Here is a 27115-nt window from a genome sequence, read left to right on the forward strand (position 1 = left end):
TTTCGACCCAAATTGCCCAGCAGCTGTTTAATTTACCCGCCGGTCAAATTTCGACCGACCGCATTCAATCCGCTCGAATTTTAATTTCGGCTCAAATAGAACGCCCTTCAGTATTCCGTTTTTATGGATCATTCGTTCGATGCAATAAAATCAATTACGAAAACATGAGTGAGTTTTTTGAACAATTAAACACTCGATCACTAAAACTAAGCGAATGGCTGAAAATTTATTTTTGGCGCAAGTTTTCTATGAATGGTATGTTCTATATTCATTTGAAAATATAAATAAAGCACCGAGTTTTGCCTATTCTCAGTGTAAAAATTTAAAATGTTATATGAACGCGTACTAAATTTAATATACGTAATAGGTACTTGATATAATATATATTTTCCATCCTATAAAACATAAACATTAGATAAGTACTAGGTAATAATGCACTTCACGATAATTATCTCATTAGCTAACCGCTAAAGTAACAAGCGTTTTTTACAATTATTATTGATATCCACTGTATTAATCGCTAGATACAATAATAATAATTAGTCTTAACTGAATCACCATATCATAGTTTAGCATAAAATCCACAAAAATCGTAGCTCACGTATTTCCGTACCTTTATCACGAGAAATGCAACGTACAAATACGATATTTCTTTCGTGTTTGAGATACAGTTGACAGTCGATTCATCAATTGTTGCGTGTAGACCGTTTGAAATATTGTAGCACATATTTCTCGAAAACTTAAGGGTAAAGTAAAATATTTTGAAAGATTTTACATACTTCAGATTGGGAATTTGATACTTACTATTGATGTAATACTTATACTATAACCAAGAAGCGCAACTCAGGGTCCCAAGACACAAGTATTTCACTTAGTTTGGGACCCACTGTCGTACATTAATTATTGTAAATCATATAATGGACAAATAATGGACTTATTGTATTACCTATTGAAAATTTAGTATTACAGTATTAATTACTAATTGCCCCGCGGTTCACCCATGAACAAAACAACGTGAAAATCATCACTATTCCACTATTTAATACTTTTCTAAAAATCTTCTTTTTTCGTATCAAAATTTTATCTAAATCGGTGATGTAGATAAGTAAAAGTAGTATCTATATTATTTTACTTCTTTTACTTACACTTTCATAGACTTTCGCTATACTATTAAAATGGATTGTCATTTGCCACTGTGTAATTATTTTTCTTTAAATATAAATATACATGAGGAAACTTTGTAGTCGTCTAAGTAAATTTTATCTACTTAAAATAAACTTTGTTTGTAAACAAGATAAATACGATTAGGTTATCTTAAGACCGGGGTATTAAAAGATTTGACACAGTATTTTATAATTTCATGTTATTATTTCGTTAACCATAATTTTCTGTCACTATAGTATAAAACGATTAAAATAATTGACATTATAAAGTACTAGTGGTACGCCCCGGCTTCGCCCGTGGTACATATTTCGCAATGAAAGGTAGCCTATGTCCTTTCTCGGGTATCAAAATATCTCCATACCAAATTTCATGCAAATTGGTTCAGTAGTTTAGGCGTGATTGAGTAACAGACAGACAGACAGAGTTACTTTCGCATTTATAATATTAGTATGGATAGACAATATTTTGTAGCTTTTTGATATTGATAAAAATACAAACAAAGTATAATATTTCAAGTTAGATTTATACAATTTGTGAAGGTCTGGTATAAAGGTTAATACAGAATGGATTTCAATCCCAAAATGTAAGCTGAAACCTATCAATTCTATCGAGGAAGGTTTATTCAAACGTCGTGAGTTCTGCAAACTGCTTTTATAATAATATTATGTACTTAAGTATTAAATGTTTCCCTACCATAAATTCCTAATACAATTATAAATATTGTTTCAATTAAAGATGCTAGAATATCATAAGACTATTATTAACTTCTTCGTGAAGATTGCATCGCTAGTCTACTTCGCTTCTACCTCTCGTGGGTTTGATTTACAGGTATTTTTTTACTTTTATCTTAAAACTACGTATGTAGTATGTATTTGTAAACAACTAATAATATGTAGCATATAAATAATAAATAATGAGAATTTTTTGGCTCAATAGAAGTATGTATTCTTTAATTTCGTAGACCGTAGACTTTTAGATTGTAGTTTGTTTATATAGATATACTACAGGTAAATTAGCTTGGAGAAATTTTTGCGTTTGTAGTAGTGTATGGTCAGCAAATAAAATAAAACAACATTTTATTTTTAGTTTTTATTTTATACAGGGTTACTTGTAAAACACCAGCAACCTCGCAGGACAAGATAGCTAACATCATAAATAACAACATTTGTTCTACGACTTTTGGCATAACGCAATAAATTATTTTTAAATGATTTTTTAAACTTTTATTGTACTCTCCTTACATTTGTAAGTCTATGTTCTATTAATTATCGGATGGACGACGCGACGCCCCCTTCCCCCTCTCGTTCGCTTTTTGTTTACGTAATTTTTGGGAGGCGTAGAGTTTATAATATTCAGACGGAAAATTAAATGAATATTTATTTTTGTATGAAAATAAAATCTAACAAATTATCAAAAGTCGAAATGTTGTTACTTATGATGTTAGCTATCTTGTCCTGCGAGGTTGCCGGTGTTTTACAAGTAACCCTGTATATATAAGGGATTTTAAATTAAACTATATGTGTTTCTCCTCTGAAAAAGATGAGACTTTATTTTAATATTTGCACATTTAACATACATATAACTTTTACATTAACAATGTTACTAAAATGAAAAATTTACTAACCTGAAAAAGAAACGACATTTAAAGTTTAATTCTTTAGTTTGAGAAGTCAAAGGCTTGCCTCGACCATGTTTTAACACTGGAGCCATATTGAATTAACAATATAAAGTTACAACACTTACACACAAATTAAACACTAGTTATGGCCCTGCCTTCATACAAAACTGCTGAATAGGCCGTTCGCACGGGAATAGAATGTGGATGCGATTTCCCTTATAGCATCCAAGCTTACGTCTTTATAATTATTAAACTGTATAAATTCATTCTTTAACTCCGGTCTGCATCGTGCAGACATGGGTGTAAAAGTCTCATTTTAGCTATTAAATGTAGTTTTTAAGTACATCTGAGTTTTCATTTGGGGCCTCCGGCTGCGGGACATGTAATTCACTTCAACAAATATTATAACAATAATAACAAATAATAACAACAATCAACAAATACAAAATTTATCAATTAAACTACGTACATAATAATTATAATTTTTGAATGAAATGTGCTTTATGTTCTAACGCTACCAAACGACTGCACGTGGCACCTGCGGACAGCGTAAACTGGTTTATTCTGGTTTTGTGCGTGTTTCCACTTTCCACTATCAAGTGACGATTTATTTATTTGTTTTGTTTCGTAATTATTATGGTCAAATATTAATTATGAAACAAATTATTATGGACACGATATTTTATTGTTTCACGGTAGTCGCCTTGTCGTTTGCTCAAGGACGTAAAATTGAATGATATATTTTTTTTTATAAAGTCAAAACCATTTTCTTTCAAATAAAAACTTGTTTTTATTGAAAACAAAAGTGTTGCTAGGAATAAGTATAAAGTTAAATAGTAATGTTAGGATATCGAAACATTTTTGTATAGGCCAGAACGATATAGTGGAAACGCGCTCTAAGATCTGAGTAATATACACACCACTACATATGCAAAAATTTCTCCAAGCTAATTTACCTGTAATCGCTGTCATAACTTGAGGTAGACTATTTCCAATCCCTAACTACCGTCCTTTGATCAGAAGGCACATGGATATTGCTTCAGCCTCGGTAAGAATTCTTTCGGATCAGATATTTTCTTTAATGAAAAACCTGTCTTGGGACGATCCCAAATATTTAGGGAATTTTTATTAAAGGTATCAGATGTTACTGATTTCAAACGGTATAAAGGTATTTACCGTTATAAGTATAGGATAAGATATAGATATAGGTTACAAGCCAATCTTATTTTATTTTGTGAGAAGGTTTTTATTTACTTTCTTAATTTTGAGGTCTGCTTACGTGGCACTACGGTGAAAAGCAATAAGCAATATTGTGTTATTCGGTTTCAGCCAAATTTCTACGTGAAAAAGAATAATCATCGTAGATTTCTGATTCGATATATTGTTAGAAACTAAATCTTTTGATAGCTATAGCTAAATAAACCTCTGCATTTTTGTATATCACTCTGAAAACTTGCGACTTCATCGATACTCGAATTATTATCGAAGACTAACTGTGCCCCGCGGTTCTACCCGCAGTGCTCCGCTCCTGTTGGTCTTAGCGTGATGATATAATATAGCCTATATAGCCTTCCTCGATAGGCTATCTAACATCGAAATATTTTTTTTAATTGGACTAGTAGTTCCTGAGATTAGCGCGTTCAAACCAACAAACTCTTCAGCTTTATAATATTAGAATAGATAAACAGAGCTTACATTGAATACACTCCCAAAACATACAGTTGAAAATAAATTGAATATTTAATAGCTATTACAAGTATAAAACGTAAGGTCTCTATAACCATAAAGGAAATTGTGTAAAAGGATGTATCGGAAAGGAAATAATCGACCTCACTGTACGTAACGTGACACACTGATATGCTCTTAACCAATCTCCAAAGCGCTAACTTCGGTGCGACAAGTAGTGCAGAAACATCGCTTGACTGCTAACTTGTAACTTCAAGTTATGTTGTAAACAAGTTATATTTTGGTATGATATACGATTATGTTCGAGAAATTGTTTATATAGTAGTTAGGAAGAACCAAAGAACCATTTCAACACACAACAAAAAAATAAATAAATTACACATCATTATAAATGGCAACACATATTTAGGGTGCGGTTGTGTGCGCCAAAAAAGGATGTCACTCAAGACTATGACTATGTGACTATGATGATGTGTAAAGATTTGGAATTACACTTCTGAATTCTTACCGCTGTTTTATGTATGATTTTATTTTAAATATTATAAAATAGAGGAATATAATATCAAGCTGTTTATATTAGACCATGAAAGTGAGAACAGAATAAGATACATAAACCTTTGTGAATTGTAAATTTGTAATATCTCTAACACAGTTAACTAGTTTCTGTCAGCGGCGCCGAAATTCGGTCAAGGATTGTTTCTATTTATACTCTAACAACATTGATCTTTATTATCTAATATAATTTATGAGTTCTATTCATTATATTAATTAATATAATTAATGGTAAATAACTTTATTGAACAGATCGTAAATTACAGAGAGTTGAAAGCAAATTTATAAAAAGAAAAAGACACGTACAATTAGCACATACTCATCATCTATTCCAGACTATCGTTAAACAATCATTATTAAACCAAATCAACTTGGATAATTATTTCTTTCAATTAATAATTCAACAAAATAGCGTCTTCCAAATGTATAGAAAGATAATGACTACGTGTATTCGACATATTGATTAAAAAGATAACATTATATTATAAGCCGTAGTTAATTCAGACAAAAATGTCCAATACAGAGAAATGAGTAACATTTACACGCGTAACGTTTAGAAACGAACAACACCACGTAATTACCAACAGGTGATGTACGATCGACATAATTTACGCAAAACTCTAGGCAGTTATGAAATATTCGTGTAGATATATGAGAGAGGTAAGGCTGATGTATGAGCCCATTCTGTGGACTGATGCCTGTAATTATAGATGGGCGAGCGTATTTGTACAGGATTACTTTTTTAATTAAGGCTCTTACGCACCTTGTTTCTTGATTTTGTGTGGATGTTTTAGTTTCGCTTGTATTTAGTTTTCTCGTTCAATATTGATATTGTATTTATATGATTGGTACGTTTAAATTTGAAGAATTTCATTTTGGAAATATATTAATTGTATTCTCAAGTTTCGAATTCGAATCTTTTAATGATAATTAAATCTTATTATATAGGAAATTCCTTTGTCGAGGATTCTTTGAACAATTTTCTTTCAGTTCATAATTAGCTCTACAAAATGTAAGACAGTACAACGTTTTAGCATTTTGTTCTTTCGCCTATTTAAATTAAGACCTTTGTTTCTCCTTATATTAACACTTATGTGAAGAAACATCTTATATTAATATAATGAATTAATCTATATATAATAATACTAGATTTCCGCCCGCGGCTTCGCCCGCGTTTTCAAAGGAAAACCCGCATAGTTCCCGTTCCCGTGGGATTTCCGGGATAAAACCTATCCTATGTGTTAATCCAAGTTACCCTCTATATGTGTGCTAAATTTCATTGTAATCGGTTCAGTAGTTTTTACGTGAAAGAGTAACAAACATCCATACATCCATACATCCATACATCCTTACAAACTTTCGCCTTTATAATAGTATTAAGATTAAGATAATAAAGCTGACGAGTTTGTTTGTTTGAACGCGCTAATCTCAGGAACTACTGGTCCGATTAGAAAAATTATTTCGGTGTTAGATAGCCCATTAATCGAGAAATGCTATGTATCATCACGCTAAGACAAACAGGAGCGGAGTAATGCGGGTAAAACCGTGGGGCACAGCTAGTTATTAATAAAATATGTTTCAATATAATAATATGACTGTTTACACCTTCATTCATAACATCAAATCTTCAATTTAATCCCTAAATTGGAAAAACAGTACGGTACTTATTACGCTCAATACTTAAGTAAGGTCCAGTTAGCGGCAACTCGATTACATCGTGATAGAGGTCCGCTGGGAGGGTAATAGCCTCACTAATGCACAAACTTAGTATTCATGTCTGGAGACCATATATTTTACATGAGCTTATTTCATGCAGATTGGTTGAACGTTTTATATATTAGAAACACAAATATGATGTTTGGAGATGCTTGGGTGGACGTTGGTCATTATTTTACTTTAAACGTATACGGGGTGAATTAACATACCGAAGGACAGTATGTACTATATTGTGTTTTGTAATAGACATGTAACAGCGATAGCTAAGAAACCTTCAGGTTTCTATCAAAGTAATCACATCTATATAGGGGTTTAAATTTATTAGAATACTAGCGACCCGCCCCGGCTTCGCACGGGTGCAATGCTGATACTAAATACACTACAGAAAAACTGTGAACGTTGTATATAAAAACATAGCGGCCCGCTCCGGCTTCGCACGTGTATAAAATATATGTATAGCCGGGCGGCCGGCCGGTACCGCCGCAAACGCTACGTCCCGCAATTTTTAAATCTGTAATATCTTCGAAAATATTCACTTAAATCATACGGTGTAAAGGGCCATATAGATCTATATTAAATGAACAATGTATTCAAGGTATTTAACTGATTAAGGATTAATGCTGTATTGGTTAAAATCGCATCGAAAATTAGCCATCATTTGTCGTAAAAAGTAAATGGCAAAAAAAGGTTATTGTGGGTTATCCATAAGAGATAGACATATACCATCGCAGACTTTTCTGTAGACCTTTTCAATGTGTATAATACTTAGTACATTATTTTGATAAAACTCGTAGGGTTTTCAATGTAAGCGGAAAAAATGTAATTTTTTACGACATCACATTAGAAACCTCAAAAATAACAGTTCTTCTCCACTATTTAATGGATGTTATTATACATATAAACCTTCCTCTTGAATCACTCTATCTATTAAAAAAACCGCATCAAAATCCGTTGCGTAGTTTCAAAGATTTAAGCGTACAAAGGGACATAGGGACATAGGGACATAGGGACAGGGAAAGCGACTTTGTTTTATACTATGTAGTGATAGAGATAGCTAGAGTCCCGATAAAGGACTAAGGATAGGCTATATCCCGAAAATCCCACGGGAACGGGAACAATGCGGGTTTTCTTTGACCACACGGGCGAAGACGCGGAACGAAAGCTAGTGAAGAATAAAATGATGACTGTAACCTGAAGTTATACTGCACTTTTAGCACAGTAATTACTTAACAAAACTGCAGCTCGTTAATCAAGGCAGCTCCTCGGAGAGTTATTCATTTAGCGAGGAATTAAAACGAAATATATCACTCTCTGGTGGATTGCATGCTAAGTATATTATGACGTAGTCTTGTGGCTCAGCTTATTGAAGTATGGTTATAGCTGCTATGGAAATTCTCTCGTGATGAGCAATGTGCTCAATTATTTAGAATAGCTTAACAAAGCCGTATTTTGAAGCAATATTTTGTTATTTTTAATGGGGTTTAGGCTTTTAACGCGGGCATAAATAATGTAATGAATAAATTGAGTATAAAATCCGTTTAAAACTTTTCAATTTCTAAATGTTTAAACTTAAATCGAAGATAATGTTATCGTAAAGAATTTGTTATTAAAATGTTTATTTACACATTCGTTTACAGATAACGAAAATAAAGAGCTAATATTAACGAGATTAAATCGTAAACCTTAATATATTTTGCCGACGAAAACTCATATCTTGGTGGTACTTAATAATTACAGGCATGACTCAACCCATAAGAATAAAATTACTCGTATAAGCTCTTAAAGCAGTCAAATTACGAACTCACGTTGAAGCTGTTTAATATTAATAGACTTTTCAACTTATTAATCTCGCAAAGTTCGTGTAGATAAGGGCTTAGCAGTTTAGAGGTTATCTGAGGGCAGTTTGTGAAGTTGCTAAGCCTATAAATCTTGCTTAAGTAGCAATACTAATACAAGTGAATTCATTACATAATATAAATGCTAATACGTATTAATGTGATTTTGTCTTTAATGTAATTTTGATATGCTGTGTAGATGTGAAGAAATCAGGAGTAAAATAAACACGTCTTGTACTTTTGTGTCATAAAAACTTATTGACTTAATAGTCAAGGTGTTAAAGAAATAATAACAATTGTTATTTTCATCGAATATAATAACTAGTGCTCAGTGCTCGGAATTTGAGTTAAGATTTGTAGAATATGTGAAACATACATACATCATCACGAAATCTGTAGTAAATGGTAAATGTTAAAAATATGTAATGACGTTTCAAAAGTGCTTCTCGAAGAAGTCTAATTGAATAAATAAATGTTTGAGTTTTGAGTTTGTATTATTTTACAAAAATCGTTATAATACGTAGAGGTATTAAATAATATGCAAAGGAAGCGGCTCTACAAATATCTATCTCTATAAATTTCAATTGAACGGAACATTTTGCACAATCAAGCCTAAATTATACCTATTTTATGAATTGAAACTGAGACGTATTAAGTGCTTAATTTTAAGATTACGTTGCTCAATTGCTTTGCGTGAAATAAATAAAATTTGGAATAGAAATAGCTCCATATTGGATTATGAGTTCACTTACAAATATTTCATTTTATTGCTTTAATTTTGTATTATGTGTATATCTGAAACTTGAATATACCATAAAAAGACACACAAAAACTTTAATTTATTTGAAACGACATCTTACATGTCGTAACGTAAGAAGTAGAAATTTAATCAGAAAATCTAAATCATTATCGTTTTCTTTCATAAGGTGGTCTTAATCTTATAGCTATTTCATATTCAAATGTATTCAACAAACTAATTTGCGAGAACATAATATCAGTTATATATCAAACTATCGCATGATAAAACTTACTGAATACACAGAACTAACATTGAGTTCATGAATATAGAAATGAGAAATTCAACATTATCTCAAGGGTTAGTGATATCGAGTGAGTCGACGTCTTGAACTAAAATTAAATAATAACTCTACGACGAAGCGTATTGCATAAAATATTAAGGTCATACTGCAGAATACACTTCTAAAACAGATGTGATATTACATTGTCTGGATTCAATAAGTTATTTTATGATATCGCAATTGAATTTTGCATTTTGATGGCGAAGTTATGTACTTAACGACAATCTTTTTAAATTATGGATGTGTGTGCTGCAGAATATTTCATGTTGTGATTATTCTTTTTGCGTAATATGTATGAAATATGTTATTGTTGTGGTGTTAGAGCGTGTTATACTTAGTGGTTGGTGAGCATTATGCCGCATTATGTGGATTTGCTTGCCGCTATAAAAACAATATTAATATGATGAGGTGTTTTTATGAATCTGAAAATTCAAGTATCATGCATGATAGTACATATTTTAATAGAATATAAACATGTATGTAAATAAAAATGTTAATATTATAATCACGACACTGGACATTTTCTCTTGTTCCATTTCATGCAAGTACCTATGTGTACATAATATTATGATAGTCAATGTAACCTAGGTATAATAGGTTTAAAACGGGATTTCAAGTTTTATTTCTTAATTAAACCCTCTAAATACGAGACAGTATACATAAAATTATAGAGATCGTAACAGTAGGTACATATTGCTATAATTCAAATTTGCTCTCATATATCGTTATGTACGTTACAAAGTTCGCTCAATGTAAGTAAGCGGTGGTTTCTCAAGAGATCAACTTATCCAACAGTGTAACAAGGTAAACGTCGGAATCTCTCCTTAGGGGCCTCAGTAGAAACTATTGACAACCCTTCCGCGGAAGGTAGCTCGTGTAGGTTGTAGGGAGATGTATTTCGAGAAGGAAAAAAGCTCACAATCGTACTAATGTTGTAAATGACGACGACGAAATGTAAGACTAAGGATGTTTGTTACTCGTTTACGCAAAAACTGCTCGACGGATTTGTATGAAACTTTACAATTAAATGACACATACATCAGAATACCACATGAGATATAGAAATACACCACCTATTATTTAAGTAAATAGCTTGCAGTTATAAAAGACTGAAATAGTATAAAAATCAACGATACAAAATATAAATAAAATAAACACATGAAACTTCAGATGTAATTTTTAAGGTCATGACTTACTTGAAAAGTGGAACTTCTAATCAGGTTTCATATAAATAACTCATTTCAGTCAAGAAAAATATGGTTAAATAATTATTATTACGAACTAGCGGTCCACCCCGGCTTCGCCCGTGGTACATATTTACGTTTTCTCTACGTAAAAACCATCCTCGTACTTCAAGGAAATAAAAAAAGAATTATCGAAATCGGTTCAGCCGTTCTCGAGTTATGCGCTTACCAACACATTTTGCGATTCATTTTTATATATAAGAGACTAGCGGTCCGCCCCGGCTTCGCCCGTGGTACATATGAAAAATAGATGTTGGCCGATTCTCAGACTTACCCGATATGCACAGAAAATTTCATGAGAATCGGTCCACCCGTTTCGGAGGAGTATCAAGTATGCAGACTAACATTGTGACACGAGAATTTTATATATATAAGATTATCAACTTATGACACAGGGAATCCTTTGCTTTAAATTCAAACCAAACATTTATTTAATAAGACTTCTTTTAGAAGCACATTTGAATTGAATGAAGAAGTTATTTTGAAACAGTGGTTACTGCGTAAGCCTTAATATAGATTTGCATTAAATTTTACGACGAATAGTAAAGATACTACATAATCTTTATATAGAGATGTATTCAATCTGATCTTTATTTTTCAAAACTACACGAACAAAAGGCTAAACAAACTGAACTGAATTTGAAGGAATTTTCTAAAAAATGGCCCAATCCTTTTGACAAGGCGTATCCGAACACAATGCAACGCCTACGCGAGGAGCCAAAGAATTCACTATAGCAGAGGCTTAACAGTATGATATTTATTCCGGCTCGTAGCTATTTATTTAATCACTCGCGATTCTAATTCAGTGAACGGGATGTATGCCATGTACGAGTGCATAAATCCTTTCTGTCTAGCTATTACTCGCTGCATTTTATGTTTGGACGTGAATAAATAGAAAACGTTGCGATGCTGCATGCTGAACGATTATCATTGACGCAATGGATTGTGCATCGTTTATTCTGAACTGTTTTAATTAATTGCATTTTGTTTGAGTGCTAATGAATAGAACAGATTAGGCATTTAGAAATTTGAGATTTTAACGGATTTTAAAAGCGATTTATTTATTATATTATTATCCCGATGTTTCTTTCGCACACTTTGCATCGAGCGCGATTTCTGGTCACAGAGAGACTGTCTCCCCATGACCAGTAATATAATAAATAAATCGCGTTCAAAATCCGTTAAAATCTTTAATTTCTAAACTCACGTAATATCAAAATTAAGAAAATACAGTTTAGGTATTCATCAACCTTCGACGTAAAAAGTTGAAGTGTCTGCGCTCGTTTTTGATGCTGTATTTCAGTTAGAATCAGCTCTTATTAGACAGTTGAGATGTCTATAATATTATAACTTCGTCGGCTGGTTAATTACTTTATTAACTAAAAATAAATTATTATATTTTCTTCTAATAATTATAATACTTCTAATGAATATTTCATTAATGGGCCACAGTAATATTTTGTGTACATATTCAGCCCTACAAGAGATCGTTAAAGTTATATAGGTACGTTAAGAATATTATTATCGCGCTTTGTGTGAAAAGGAAAGTGGCTGAATATAGGAATCCCTTATAAGTAGGGATTTCAGACTCAGTAAGAGGCTAGAATCTACGGCTCTAAGAATTCTTATAATGTATCAACTTGTATTTGAACGACTGGCTTATATTTTGAAGTAAGCTATTTTTCCAGTAACTTTCATATTATTATTTTATACTAAAAACACTTTTATCATATAAATATGTTCAAAGAACTTCCAGTTCTGGCTTAAAGTGACTTCGCGTAATTTATAATAGTAAAAAAATTAAAAAAATGGAGCCTCCTCTATCATAATATTATGAATGAACGTTTGTACAAAATTTATAAGCTTTCGCAAGTCTTGAGTGATTAAAAAAAATGTAAAAGTTTAACACTTCTAAGCTCGAACCAAACCCAACACGAGTTTATACAAATTTTTCTTACAGAAATACCTGTTTTTAATACACACCTTTACCTCGTTTACACGGGTAATGTTTCTAAAGGGCAGTACACATTGTTATTATAATAAATCCTTGTTACAGACCTTCCGCGGTTCGTAGGGCCGGGTTCAAACGTCACGGTCACCGTAGGCCGGGACGCAGCCCTAACGTGCCGGGTTGACAACCTGCAGGCTTTTAAGGTAAGATATATTATGATCTTTTTATTAACCCTTTTATTTGTGCTTTTGATATGTATCAGAAGGTATTTGGGCGTATGTGTGTTTTATTTAACAGGAATTATTGTAAATATTTAATCCAATACAGTATTACGAATCTATATAACCATTAAATGGTTAAATACTGTATTGGATTTTAGATACGTCATATTATAATTGTTCAAGCATAAAGAAAAACAGCAAATTAATAAACAGAATTGCGTGATGTTATTACGTTGGCAAGCGCAAATAAATATTATTATATCCATTGCTCTATTTCCATTTCATAATATACGTTTTAATAATTTAAGGATTATTTCGTACCTTTTTTTATTGGTATAAACTGCTACAGTTTTCCTACTATTATATTACAAGCGATAGAATTGCAAGCGAATATGTCGCCAATCTCAATAATTGGGGTTAGAGAGATAAGATTTTACGACAAGTAAGGGTAACGTATATGGGTTTTGACTCGGTTTCCTTATCGATATACCGTGGCTTTTTGTTTTTCTGTATAATGTAATATCGCTAGAGAACATCACTGTTAAAGATATTTTGTTTCATCGTGTTTTATTCCTTGGGGTTAAATATTTATGTGCCTATTGAGAATCACGATGTTGACACATAGCAAGCTTGGGTAATATTTTAGAATTAATATGATAATATTATGTGGACGTTATGTAAATGAACGAGCCAGATAGTTACTTGTACAAGATATTTTCCTTGTAAAATGGTCTGTTTATAAAATTACTGTGTTTCTCACATCCAATTACTTCGAACAACGCTTTAAAATAAAAGGAAAGTGACGTGACAATTTAGCACAATTCAAAAGGGACAATAATTCCGTATTAACAGATAAAAAAATAAAAACTCATCAACATGAAAGACGAGGGGACAACGCATTTATCAGCTATGAAGTGACTGAATAAAACATGATCAGTGGAAACCGTGAAAGGGAAAAAAACTTCGCATTAATCATTTGCAGGCAAAACAGTGGGTCCTTAATTTATTACGGAAATTGACCTCTGTACGACTCCTTCAATGGTCTGTTTTTATAAGCTTAGGGTTTACATCGCTGTGTTTAATTGCGTTTGGGATTTGGAGCACATGTCGATTTTATTACGTCTAAATTGTTCATTTTGGAATATGGACACATGCGTTGATATTGCGTTTTGATTGCTTGTGTCATTTTATTAGGTATATATGAAGTATTTTTACTTTACAATTTGTATATTATCACTAGCTACGTCCCGTGGTTTCACCCGCGTGGCTCCGCTTCTGTTGGTCTTAGCGTGATGATATATAGCATATAGCCTTACTTGATAAATGGGCTATCCAACACCGAAAGAATTTTTCAAATCGGACCAGCAGTTCTTGAGATTAGCGCGTTCAAACAAACAAACTCTTCTGCTTTATAATATTAAGTATAGATTATGCCGCTTTGAATTCCTATTAAAAGTTAAATGAAAGCAAATGATATTAATAAAAATCTATTCTATTAACTATTCACGGATCGTTTCAATGTTCAGCTTTACAATTTTTTGAATTCAATGCTCTATAGTCTATACCTATGGATTAGATTATCTATTATGCTCATACGAAAAACTCACGCATAATAGGTTTAATAATATATTATTATCTGTGTATATAATAATATACCTATATGTCTTTTTATAATAACATATTATCTACCATCGCTTATAACAAGATCTTTATTCCTCATTCGCAGGTGGCCTGGCTGCGCGTTGACACGCAAACGATCCTGACCATAGCGGGTCACGTGATCACGAAGAACCACCGTGTCAGCGTGACGCACGGGGACGGCACGTGGTCGCTCATCCTGCGGGACGTGAGCCCGGGGGACGGGGGGCGGTACATGTGCCAGGTGAACACGGAGCCCATGATGAGCCAGACGCATCTGCTGCAGGTCGTAGGTAAGCATTGACATGATTTTAAAGAGCATCTACAGAGTTTCTTGTCGGCTCTTCTCTGTAGAAACTGCTTTCTGAACCAGTGGTAAATATACGTTACTAGCTGTGCTCCGCGGTTTCACCCGCATTGCTCCGCTCTTGTTGGTCTTAGCGTGATGATATATAGCCTATAGCCTTCCTCGATAAATGGGCTATCTAACACCGAAAGAATTTTTAAAATCGGACCAGTAGTCCCTGAGATTAGCGAGTTCAAACAAACGAACAAACAAACTCTTCAGCTTTATAATATTAAGTATAGATGATGATTTAAAACTATATAAAAGAAGTCTAATTGAATAAGTAAATGTGTGAGTTTGTGATGTTTACGTTGTGAGTAAAGTTATCTAGTAGTTGTTAGAGTTGGATCTATAAAAGATCATGTGAGTAACGAGCAAAGGAAAGTATGATTTGTAGCAGTAAGGCTATTCGTAATAAATATTTATGTTTATAAGAAACACACTCTCATCGCTTATATTGATCAGAAAATTGACGTTCTTAGAAAAAATCACGTACTATTAATTCAAATGAAGCGCAGATAAATTTAATGTTATACAAATAAAACTCTCCCACACACATCATTCTTTTACATTCAAACAAAAATCCTATTGTTATCGATAAAACCAATTTAATCTCTTTTTGATATAAAATTCTTATGACATAAAAGGTTTTATATCGAACATATAAAATTCATCAATTTGAATAAAAATTTCCAATATTTTATTGAAATCGTGGACAGAAAATTTAAAATTTAATTACCTACCTTAAACATTGTCAAGTTAAACTTTAGAATATTTAAAATTCGGGAGCAGTACGGTAACGCAAACATTTAGAAACCTAAGTTACTCAAGGAATAGCAAGTCTAGCAGAGTAAACTCGTTGAACCTAGGCTCTTAGAGAATTCTAGATCGCGATTTTCTTTCTAACTCAAATTCCGAATATATTACTCGTTAGTTCGCAACTTTGGTCTAACAATATGTGCTTTGATATTATGTTTACGCATTATCGATTCTGAATACTTTATTGAGAAAATCGCTTTTGGTTAGGTATGGTCAGTTACAAGCAGTAAAGCAACTTTATATTTATTCAATAATATCAAAGTTTATGAAAAATATAAGTACTTTTTTTGTATATTATAATATTTAAGTTATAAAAACTCTATCTGATTATAATATTAAAGAGAGGCAGATTGTATTGTGTTATGTTTTTGGCGAATTATAATTAGAACTAATTATCAAAAGATAGATAAAACCAATCATATTTGTAAAAACATAAACATGAAAACAATACACAAAATACACTAAATTCAATTTAATTTATAGATTATTTTACAAGACACACCAATGTATATATTTTCTACTTATACTACAGGGACAGATAAATAACGTGTGAAAATACACATAAGCGTAACTATACAAAAGTTTATTTTCTCGCGGGGAAGTAAAACAATGTCTTACTTGATCGTAACCGATATAAGTTAAAGACAATATACTCGGAATGTAAAGTTTACAAATATATTGCTTACGTATCTATGATATTTTTTTACTCTTTGAATATAAATTATATAAAACATAGTATTTATTGTCGAAATAAAAACACTAATTGCAACTTGTTTATGATTTAATTTCATGTCCTGAGGTTACTTCGAGTAACATCATCATCACTAACTTATACCACTGCTCATGGAATATAAAGACACTTAAATTTTCTTCCCACTCAAAACAATTTCTTTCCTTATTCCATAAAGCTGGCAATCCATCTGTAGAATCGTAAGGTCGCTTACCATCAGGCGACCTTCCAACTCTAATATAAAACTCATATCCTACATACCTTATTAAAACCAGAATCTCAATAGTGTATTGAGTTTAGAGGATTGTATCCTACCACAGTGCCTCCAGACATAGACGACGAAGCCAGCAGCAGCGAGCTGGTGATCCCCGAGGGGGGAGCGGCCGCACTACGCTGCGTGGCGTCCGGTACCCCACCACCCACTATCACTTGGAGGAGAGAAGATTCTAGACACTTCAAGATTAATAATCAAACATCAGGTAATATATTCTAGTACTTATAGCTTCCAGATGTATATAGATCACTTATAGGATCAGTGGGGGAAAGGCTTTAATATATTTTAGCTTCGAATGGATGAGTAAGCGAGCTTACACGCATGTTTTTCCGATTGCAAACAATAAAACATTAGGTATGTATCCTGGCGATTTTGGGAAAGGAAAACATAACAATGAATTACTCATTAAGGATTTTTTTAGTAATTTTCACAGTTAATTTTGCATGTGTTTTTCTTTAATTAAATTTACTGTGAAAATATGAGCTATCTAGATTTTTGATACTCCATCCTATTAAACGGTTTATAATCTGTGCTAAAAATAGGGAACTTTTTGCCGTGCTCAATATAAGCCCGGGCGAGTTTCTACGATAATATACAGCTATGAAACAATTTAATTTCCCAGCCATTTTTCCTGCCATACAATATTTTCGTACGGTATTTATAAAAAGGCTGTCAATACATTAATTGACTACTTCCCTCCATTTTATCAAGAAAAGTTATCAGAGTTTATTCATATATCATAATATTAAGTCGTTATCTGACAGCAAAAAAGTAAGCATTACCTCTGTCAGTTTGGAACCAAACATTATAAAATTTAGAACAGCGACAGACTTGAATGGGAAAGGAAAACGTTTTAAGAAACATACCTTTGTTAAAACAATACTTGAAGTGCATACGAACAAAGCCGTGGGCGGAAACCTAGTTATAATACTTATGTGTAAATAATCTAAAATCAGTATCTGTAAATATAATTATTTTATTCAAAATATCAAACGTCTGTGAATTTTAATAGAAATACATAATATAATAATTATAATAGCTTGAAATAGAACTTATTTTTTTATTTAAGAAACGGTCTTTAAAACTTTATGAATACTTAATATTTTGATTAAGAAAATGACAAGTCTCTTTGGACATCAAATTATATAAAAGAAATACAAGTCACATAGGAGCTAAGTAAGCTCTTAGGCGATTATCACACTGCCACGCACCACGCTGCATGTTGCGTGACTGCGTGTTTAACGTTACTTGTAAGTATATCCGTTTGTATAGAAAACACGCACAGTCCAACACACTGAAAATGCAACCACGCGCGTACATGCGGATCACGCGCATACACGCGGAGAAACATGCATCCCCGCGCGTATGTGCGGGGCGAGACGCAAGGTATGGCACACCGAATCCCGCAGTGCCGCGCGTCGTGATGCTCAGTATTGTACGACCACCACAGAGAACGGCGAATAAATGAGAGCCGCCGTGCGTGAATCTACAAACGCACCTACGCGCGTGAGTGCGCAAAAAACCCGCACGATGATGCAGATCTGCACTCCCGCAGGAACGCGCGTAGGTGCTTCGACATGCAACATGCAGCGTGATGCGGGGCAGTGTGAGGATCGCCTTAGTGAAGTAATTTTATTTATATCTGGGTTTGTTTAGCCGGAGGACTTTATATCAACATCAAAGAGCTTTGAAAGCTATTGTTATTTTTACAGGAAAAACTTACTTATGTTTTATTGTTACTGAGATAACAATGTTACCGAATACAATATGTCAATTGAAAGTAAGAGGTTTCATTACTAAAAAGTTAATAAAATGTCATCAAAAACGTATTACCTAATTAGTTTTTATCTGCTCTATTTCTCGAAAAAACCTCATTAAAGATTACTAAACATTAATTATGGCAAAAAATACATTGTACATATATAACATAATATAATTCAAACCACATCCAAAATGTACCAAAGTAAAAAGAAAAAGTAAGCAATCCGAAAGCATATTTCGTAACTCGGCTCTGAAAGCGAAAATAAATTCGGTGCAGAAACAGGAATAAAATCAGGTCTTTTTAATGAGGACGTATTTCATCCTTTACAATGTGATGCTGGATTGCAAGTGAGTTCTGTTTTACTTAGGTGCGGTATAACTTTTTCGTGCGGCTCGCCTCGAGTGATTTTTGCAGAAAATAACCGAAAAGCCTTCGAAAGCGCTCGAATTTATGGATACTTTCACGTTTCTGTTCTCAATGGATTTATTTTTCAATGGCAACTTTATAGAACTTCTCTGCAGAGGAATAGAGAACTCAAGTTCGAAGCATGTTAAATTAATCTGCTATAACCAATTTATTTTACCTATACAATGAAATGAATCTGCTCTACAACTGATTTATTTACATATTAAAGTTTGAATCGAACAAAACAAAGGGACAAAAAAGGTCCTAAATCCAATTGGCAAAACTCATTTCCCTAAACTATTTCAGTAGCGCTAGTGATATAAATTTCAGCAATGATTCTCTAGTACTGCAACAAAAAGTGTCGCAAACTACAAACAACGGCGAACTGAAGCAGAGCGTAAATTGAATGTACTGTATTTGCTCTAAATGAACCCGGGCTTGTAGATCCGCGACTCTGTGAGGGACTGCTAGTTCTATGCTAATTTTGGTGCATATATACATTTATTTGGAAAGTTGAGTGTGTCTTGATGTCTTCATTCTTTACTGCTTTTTCTATTGATCTAGATTTTTAGGAAGGAATGAAACTTGCATTACGTGTTTGAATTGAATTCTGATAGAAATAAGAAACTACATTGGACTTAACAAGCGTCTTTTTAATTTTATAATAAATTATACATATTTATAAATGGGAATGGGAAATTTTTGTGCTTCTTTCATTTCGTATTTCTACATATTGTCATGTTCGTATACATGATAATGAAATTAAGATATACTTTGTATTATAATATACGAACTAAAGATTTTCAGCCAATGAACCTCCTCAACCAATTACGTTAGCGCACTCGAACAACAAAACAGAATTGAAAGCGGATAAAATACGTCATCATTAGTGGATCCATACAATCTTCAAGTCAGCGTCGCTTGAATCGGAAAATAAGACCAAAGATTTGAGATAGCTTCAATCTTCTTAGAATTCGTGCACTCGGAACTGAAAGCAACGATGTTTGGATCTGTAATCCTATAAAGTTGATTTAGTTCAGTCTTCAAGCGTAAACAAGGTTTGCGCATCAGGTAATTCGAAAAATTTATGTGCAATCTTTAAACACGTTTTGAAATGGACTTGCTTGTGTATGTGTTTAAATTGATATTTATTTATTTTACTAATAGACTATTGATACAGATGTGCTACAATATGACGTCATTATTATTTTTAGCTTTTAAGGATGCCCACATCAAGACATCTACGAGACATCTACACCAAGACCATTTTACAATCGAACATAACTGACTCCGATAGTCTCCTCATTCAAATTAACACAAATACTGTTATACTAGGGCTATATCGTTCTCCTTCTTACTCAAACATAGACAGGTTCTTATTCTCTCTAGACGAAAACTTGCGTACATTAAGCAGATACCAAACAGTAATGGTTGCAGGGGATATTAATATCGACATATGTAATCCGGCTCATAACAAACGAAACGACTACCTGAATGTCATGGCATCGCATGGGCTTGTTCCGGTCATAAACGCTCCGACTAGAGAGAATGCGTGCTTGGATCACATATTTATTAAATCACCCTTTGGGCAATCTGGTGCTGTATACAAAAGCTCTATAACAGACCACGACATCGCTATTGCTGCAACTACAATCAATCATAAAGAGAGCCCCTCTCCTCGTATCCGATGGAAATTTTTTATCGACGAGACAGCGGTTACTAATGACGTTAGTAATTTAACGTGGTCAAACGTACTTTCATGCAGCTATCTTAATACAGCAGTCACTATATTCACAACTCTAATACTAAACATCATTGATAAACACTCAAAAAAAGTTCACATAAGTCGTAATAAACTAAACATTAAACCCTGGATAACTCCGAATCTTATCAAATGCATAAAACGTAGAGATAAACTGCACAGTCTCACCAAAAAACATCCCTATGATGAAAATATGCGTCTCACTTACAAGAAATACAGAAATGTTTGTAACAAGCTTCTATTCACACTAAAGTCCGAGTACTATAGCAAGCAAATAGAGGACACCAAGCATAACCCAAAAAAACTCTGGAATACACTCAAATCTATCATACATCCTTCCGCACACAAAAATGACTCGATAAAACTAGCTAATGACACACACAACAACACACTAAATTCACTCAATCACTATTTCACGACAGTTGGCAAAAATCTCTCTAATACAATCTTAAACAGGCTCTCTGCAACAGAACAAACACTCACAAACAATCACTCACTGGCCACCCCGTCGATAAACTCTTTTTTCTTCCTCCCTACTGATGAATCCGAAGTCGACAAGTATCTCTCACAGATTAAATCCGATAGCTCGCCTGGACCTGACGGCATTACGGCACGTTTATTGAAAAAAATAAGGCCTTATATTGCTAAACCTCTTTCCCACATATTTAACCTGAGTTTAAGTTCAGGCTCATTCCCTGATTGCTGGAAAATTGCAGCCGTAACCCCCATTCATAAAGGGGGGCCAGTCGACATCCCTGAAAACTTCAGACCCATCGCGCTATTAAACATCTTATCGAAACTTCTTGAGAAGATAGTTAACAGAAGACTACTTAACTACCTAAATAAACAAAATCTTATTAGTGACAGGCAATTCGGATTCAGAAAGGGTAAATCGACGGAAGACGCTGCCATGCTGCTAACTAACTCAGTGGCCTCGCATATACAAAATGGCGAACAAGCTTTGGCGGTATTCATCGACCTAGCCAAAGCGTTCGATACCATATCGCCGAGTCTGCTCATAAAAAAGTTAGAATCAGTCGGAATAAGGGGCCTTGCGCTTGACTGGTTCTCTAGCTATTTGACTAACCGCAAACAATATGTAAAAATAGACGGGATAGCGAGTGAGGTCTTACCAATTAAATTTGGCGTACCGCAGGGCAGCATACTCGGTCCCACCTTATTTACCCTGTACATAAACGAAATAGTAAACTTACCCCTAAACAGTGCTCAAATAATATCCTACGCAGACGACACAGCCATTATATTCCATTCTAATGGATGGGATGAGGTGTACAAACTCGCAGAATCTGGACTCCAAACTTTAGCTAAAGCTCTTGATAGAAATCTCCTAACTTTAAATATAAAAAAAACTAAATTAATTGCTTTTTCCAAAACACAGGCATCGAAACCAAATCAAAATCTCCAAGTTAAATTTCATACGTGCAACAATCCTGAATTAAACAACTGCGACCAAAACTGTACTATAGTGGAACGTGTAAAAACTATAAGATATCTCGGAATCATACTGGACGAAAACTTATCATTCAAATCTCACATCGAAACATTGTCTTCGCGAACTAGAAAACTCATTTATGTAATGAAAAAACTGCGAGATTGTACTCCTCTTCCAATTCTCACCTCCGTATTTCACGCGCTCTGTCAATCTATTCTGCAATATGGCATATCTGTTTGGGGGGGTGCAGGAATAACTAACTTCATCACTGTGGAGAGAGCGCAAAGAGCCGTCATAAAGGTGATGCTGAGAAAACCCTTCCGCTTCCCAACAGCTGACCTGTATAGCGAGTTCGCAGTCCTAAGAGTCAGGCAGCTCTTCGTTCTCAAGGCTGTGTTAACTACTCACAGAACCTTAAAAATAAGAAAGGACTTTAAAAAACTCACCTCAAGGCGTACATTCTCACTGCCATGTCCTCGTGCATCCTCCCTTTTAGCTAAACGATGTCCAAAATTTTTGTTTCCTCGGATATACAATAGTGTCAACAAACATTGTAACATAACACTACTATCGAACTACACATGCAAGAAGGTCATAAAGAAATGGTTACATACGCTGTCTTTTGAAGAAACCGAACAATTACTTAAAGGACCACTGAGCTGACACACACTATAACAATATGCCTTCACCCACAAACAATGACACACACACACAAACACGCACTCACTCACACACACACACACACACTTAAACACACACACACTATCACGAACACGCGTGCTCCAAACCGCAAAATAATGTACTTTGTTTTTCTTTTATTTTTTTTTTATTAATTGTATTAACTTCCATTACATTAGATTATTTACCTACTTGTTAACTTTCTACTGTCCATAACATATGTATATAACCAAGAAGCGCAACTCAGGGTCCCAAGACACAAGTATTTCACTTAGTTTGGGACCCACTGTCGTACATTCATTGTAAATCATATAATGGACAAATAAATTTATTTCATTTCATTTCATTTCAATTATGTGTCACAGTAGTACAATTAATTAATATAAATAGCGAGTAAGTACATTAATTTGATATATTTAGCTCTTATCATCTTTAACCATCTTTATTCCTAGTTTAAAATAGATGGCTGACCACTGGCCAATTATACGTAGTCGATTCAACCTTTGCTAATCATTAACTTTTAACTTAGAAATAAGAATAAGTATCCGTGTGTAATAATTCAATAGGATGTCGTAGTTTTTGTCTTGTGATGTCCACTGCTAGTCATCCCGTATATATAGCGATTTACCACTATGATTATTTACTATTTAGTCATATATTCATTATTCACCTCTTGTGACGTTTTTCTATGCCTGCATACATACAGCACCTAGTGTCCTTTAAGAAAATTTCTGCTCCACCTTAAGTCCTGCGAGCTACTTGGCCTTTTGACATTTCAACTTGCTCATACGATCAGCTATAAGAATAAAAGAGAACTTTGCAATTTATATACGAATTGTTTCACGTTACCATATAATATAAATAATACATAAACCGCAAACGCATAAAGACTTCCATTTTCAAAGCGATTCAATTCAAGCGCAAAAAAACTATAGTAAGGTTCTTGGTATGTAAATGCAAGAATTGTTGAGTGCGGAATGAAAAACACTAGACCAGACGAGCCGTCGAATAGTATACAAAAAACACTTTTTCCTTTGTTTATTTATGCTCCAGTACTTTAAATTGTGTATACTGTATAGGCGTCTGCGTTTACCATTAAGATTTAATTATAGTACATTTTTACATTGTTTTCGTGGATTTTTTCGTTCTTTTCGGGTCTGTGTTTGAAAAGTTGCATCTGGAGTGGTCTGTTATTACGAAATTGTAGTTTTTGTTGGACCTCGATAATTTTGTTTCGATCCGCAGTAGTACCTTAGGAAATAATGTACTGCAGTAGGTATTAATGATTTTATTTTTTAAGATTTATCCAAAAAGTACTTTTTTAATGGCTAATTAAAACAAGTACATGTACGAAGGGGGATGTTACGAGTATGTGACAAATAAAATTTAATTGAGCGGGAACCATCGATAGTCAATTGTTTATAGCCTCAATAATCATATTTAGTTAAGACTACAAACAATATTGTTATACGACAAATATTAAACAAAACCTTTCATAAATGTAATCAAACCGTAAAATATATAGAAGAACCAAAATATCTTTAAAATACACGACAGATATGAGGTCATCATCTCATGCATACAAAATAGAAAGAGTTTGTATACCAAGAACTTTACTTAAACATACAACCAAATGTCTTGTGAATCCTTTTAAGAAACTTTATTCCTTTTGTACATATTAAACCCGCTTTAGCAATTCATCTCCTAGACATTTGAACAAGATACGTAAATGGCGTCACATCTCTGAAAATATTCTCTCTTAATGCTCCTACATTAAGATACCATTTGAGAATGTTGCTTCGGTAATAGTAACATGTTAGCTTGTACCCAATGTGGTTATTTTATGCTGTGTAGTTTTATAGCATGATTGAAAAAAAATTGGATTCCAAATCGGCGACAAAGGAGAATGCCCATTTTTGGTACTGTTTATTCTCATGCATCTATACATATAATAAAATCGTAGGAAAGTCAAAACTGTACATTGAATATTTTTTTAAAAGAATACATAATCCATGATCTATAATCGATATAGAAGCCAAAAACATAGTTTTTAGAATTTTTGTCTGTTTGTCTGTTTGTCTGTTTGTCTGTTTGTCTGTATGTTTGTCCAGGCTAATCTCGAAAAGTACTGCATAGATCGACTTCAAATTTTGCATGAATATTACTAACAGGTCGGGTGAGGCTTTTTTAAACATATTATCATGCTATCACCTCCGGGGGAGGAGCTGTGAACCTTTTTTTTTTCTTACGTATTCCGTGTATTACGACAGCGTACAATCTAAAGACTCATGTTTAAATGTTGGTTTCGGGTAAACCATGCTATTATCTAGCTTTACACAATAAAAACTATGTCATTTACGTAATTTGGGCAGAGAATCAGTTTAATGAATTTATTAGTATACAAATTTGAAACAGCGCCATCTATGAGATTTCGTAAAAATCAAATCAATTTACATGTTAACACTACTGAACACAATGTTAAAAATTAATAATTTAAATATAATTATGTTATTTATTTATTTAACTCTTTAACCCATATCTTCCCTTCCCTATAAGGTGCGCTTATAATTCGTGTGAATATACTACATTTTTAAAAGTGAGGGTAGATGTTTATTATTTTAAGTCAAACTAGACACCATTTCAGTTAATCTAATATTGATTGTGTTCATTGGTTACATTTTTAAAAATCTTCGTGTTTTAAAAATTCGATAACGAGGCGGGACTCGAACCAGCATTCTTTAGTGGTCGAATTTTATTTATTCTTTATAATACAAAAAGGTTAGTTCGTTGATAATTATTATTCCTTCATCATTTACATGTTGTAAGTAAAAATCTGTGGTATTTGGTACGTACCACTTAAGTGCAAAATGGTGATTTTTGGGTATGAGCGTTTGAAAGTTTTCACGGTTGCTACCCTGTTGCTACAGATCGGAATAAACACTTGAGTAAAACAAATTTATGATATTTAAATGTCTATTATGTTCAAGTTTAGAACACTTACAAAAAAAATAAAAAAAATGTTCTAGTTCAAGAGTAATTGTTACTTAACATGTTTGTACCAAAAGAAAAAATGTGAAAATGATGTGAAAATGTCTAAAACGTGTGTACTTAAGTGGATTAGAGCATATTTATTTGTACTCTTAATTAGTATTTATTCCTATTTTTACCTTAATGGAAAGGATTTTTCTTTTTTTTTTCGACGGAGATATAAACAGACATTAAAAAACAAATATTATGGGGAAACGTCTTCCATACAAATAGATTTAACCATATATAAAAACAAAAACGAATAGGAGTGTGATTTGCCACAAATAAGTACTCATAAAAAACCAGGAAATATTGTGATTTTCGTGCAATATGCAATTCTCTGATACTCTCTCTACAAAGTAAAATCCTAAAAGTAGTGTGTGTGTGTGTGTGTGGTTCCGAAGTCACGGTAGTTCGCTTGCCTGCCGTGCTAGATGCTGCGGGATCGATCCCATCAACCGACATATACAAATGTGTCTTTTTCGGATGCATAAGTAGATTCTATAATAACCAGAGATACATCTTCTATAACAAGAAAACATCATTTCTAATAACAGGAAAACATCGTGATGGCAACCGGGATTTTGGTCTGAAATCACCAACCAGCAGTGAGCAAGCGTGGTGATTACTGCTCATGTCTTCTCCTTGTGAGAAGATGTCTTTACCCTGCAAATAGTTACGAGCTGGATCAAGTCAAATAAAATTTGTTTGTAAAACGTACCACTACAACATTCATTCATAGTCGTCATCACTGCCCCTAAAGTCATAAGATTGTTTCTAGTCGGACCATGAGACAATGATTTGAAATAATCATCATAAATTGGATCACTTATTGGTAGGAGATCTAAGATATCTTTGAATTTCAGAGCATCGATATTGATAGGCTCATTAGAGGCCAATGGCAAAGCCACTTCGGAGAATTCTATCTTTTCTCTGTTCTCTTAAACCAGAAATACAGAAACTCTTCATTTTCACTCAAAGAGTATTTAAAATCTACGTCATTAGAATTTTCATACATCAACCAGAAAATACAGTTCTAACCAAATGTAGTTTTGTCTGTTGCAGTATTTCTTTTGATAAAATGAGTATAGTGGAGCCAATTTAATAGGCAACATTTGACGTCTATCAATTTTATCTTCATAGGGTGGTAACCTG

The 27115-nt window shown here is 33.4% G+C and overlaps 1 protein-coding gene across 1 annotated transcript in view; it reads left to right on the plus strand.

Annotated features, from left to right (window-relative positions):
* The window catches only part of LOC149904969 (opioid-binding protein/cell adhesion molecule homolog), a 75273-nt gene that overhangs the window by 19798 nt on the left and 28360 nt on the right, over positions 1-27115 (plus strand). Inside the window, exons 2-4 of the mRNA XM_090106008.1 lie at positions 12951-13048; positions 14793-14997; positions 16920-17078. Of these exons, the coding sequence (XP_089962134.1) occupies positions 12951-13048; positions 14793-14997; positions 16920-17078 (462 nt within the window). The remainder of the gene's footprint in view (positions 1-12950; positions 13049-14792; positions 14998-16919; positions 17079-27115) is intronic.

This window comes from Colias eurytheme, chromosome 10, assembly GCF_061535395.1.
Source record: "Colias eurytheme isolate Ceu_HAF_F1 chromosome 10, ilColEury1 Martin Lab GWU primary, whole genome shotgun sequence".
Classification (NCBI taxonomy): Eukaryota; Metazoa; Arthropoda; class Insecta; order Lepidoptera; family Pieridae; genus Colias; species Colias eurytheme.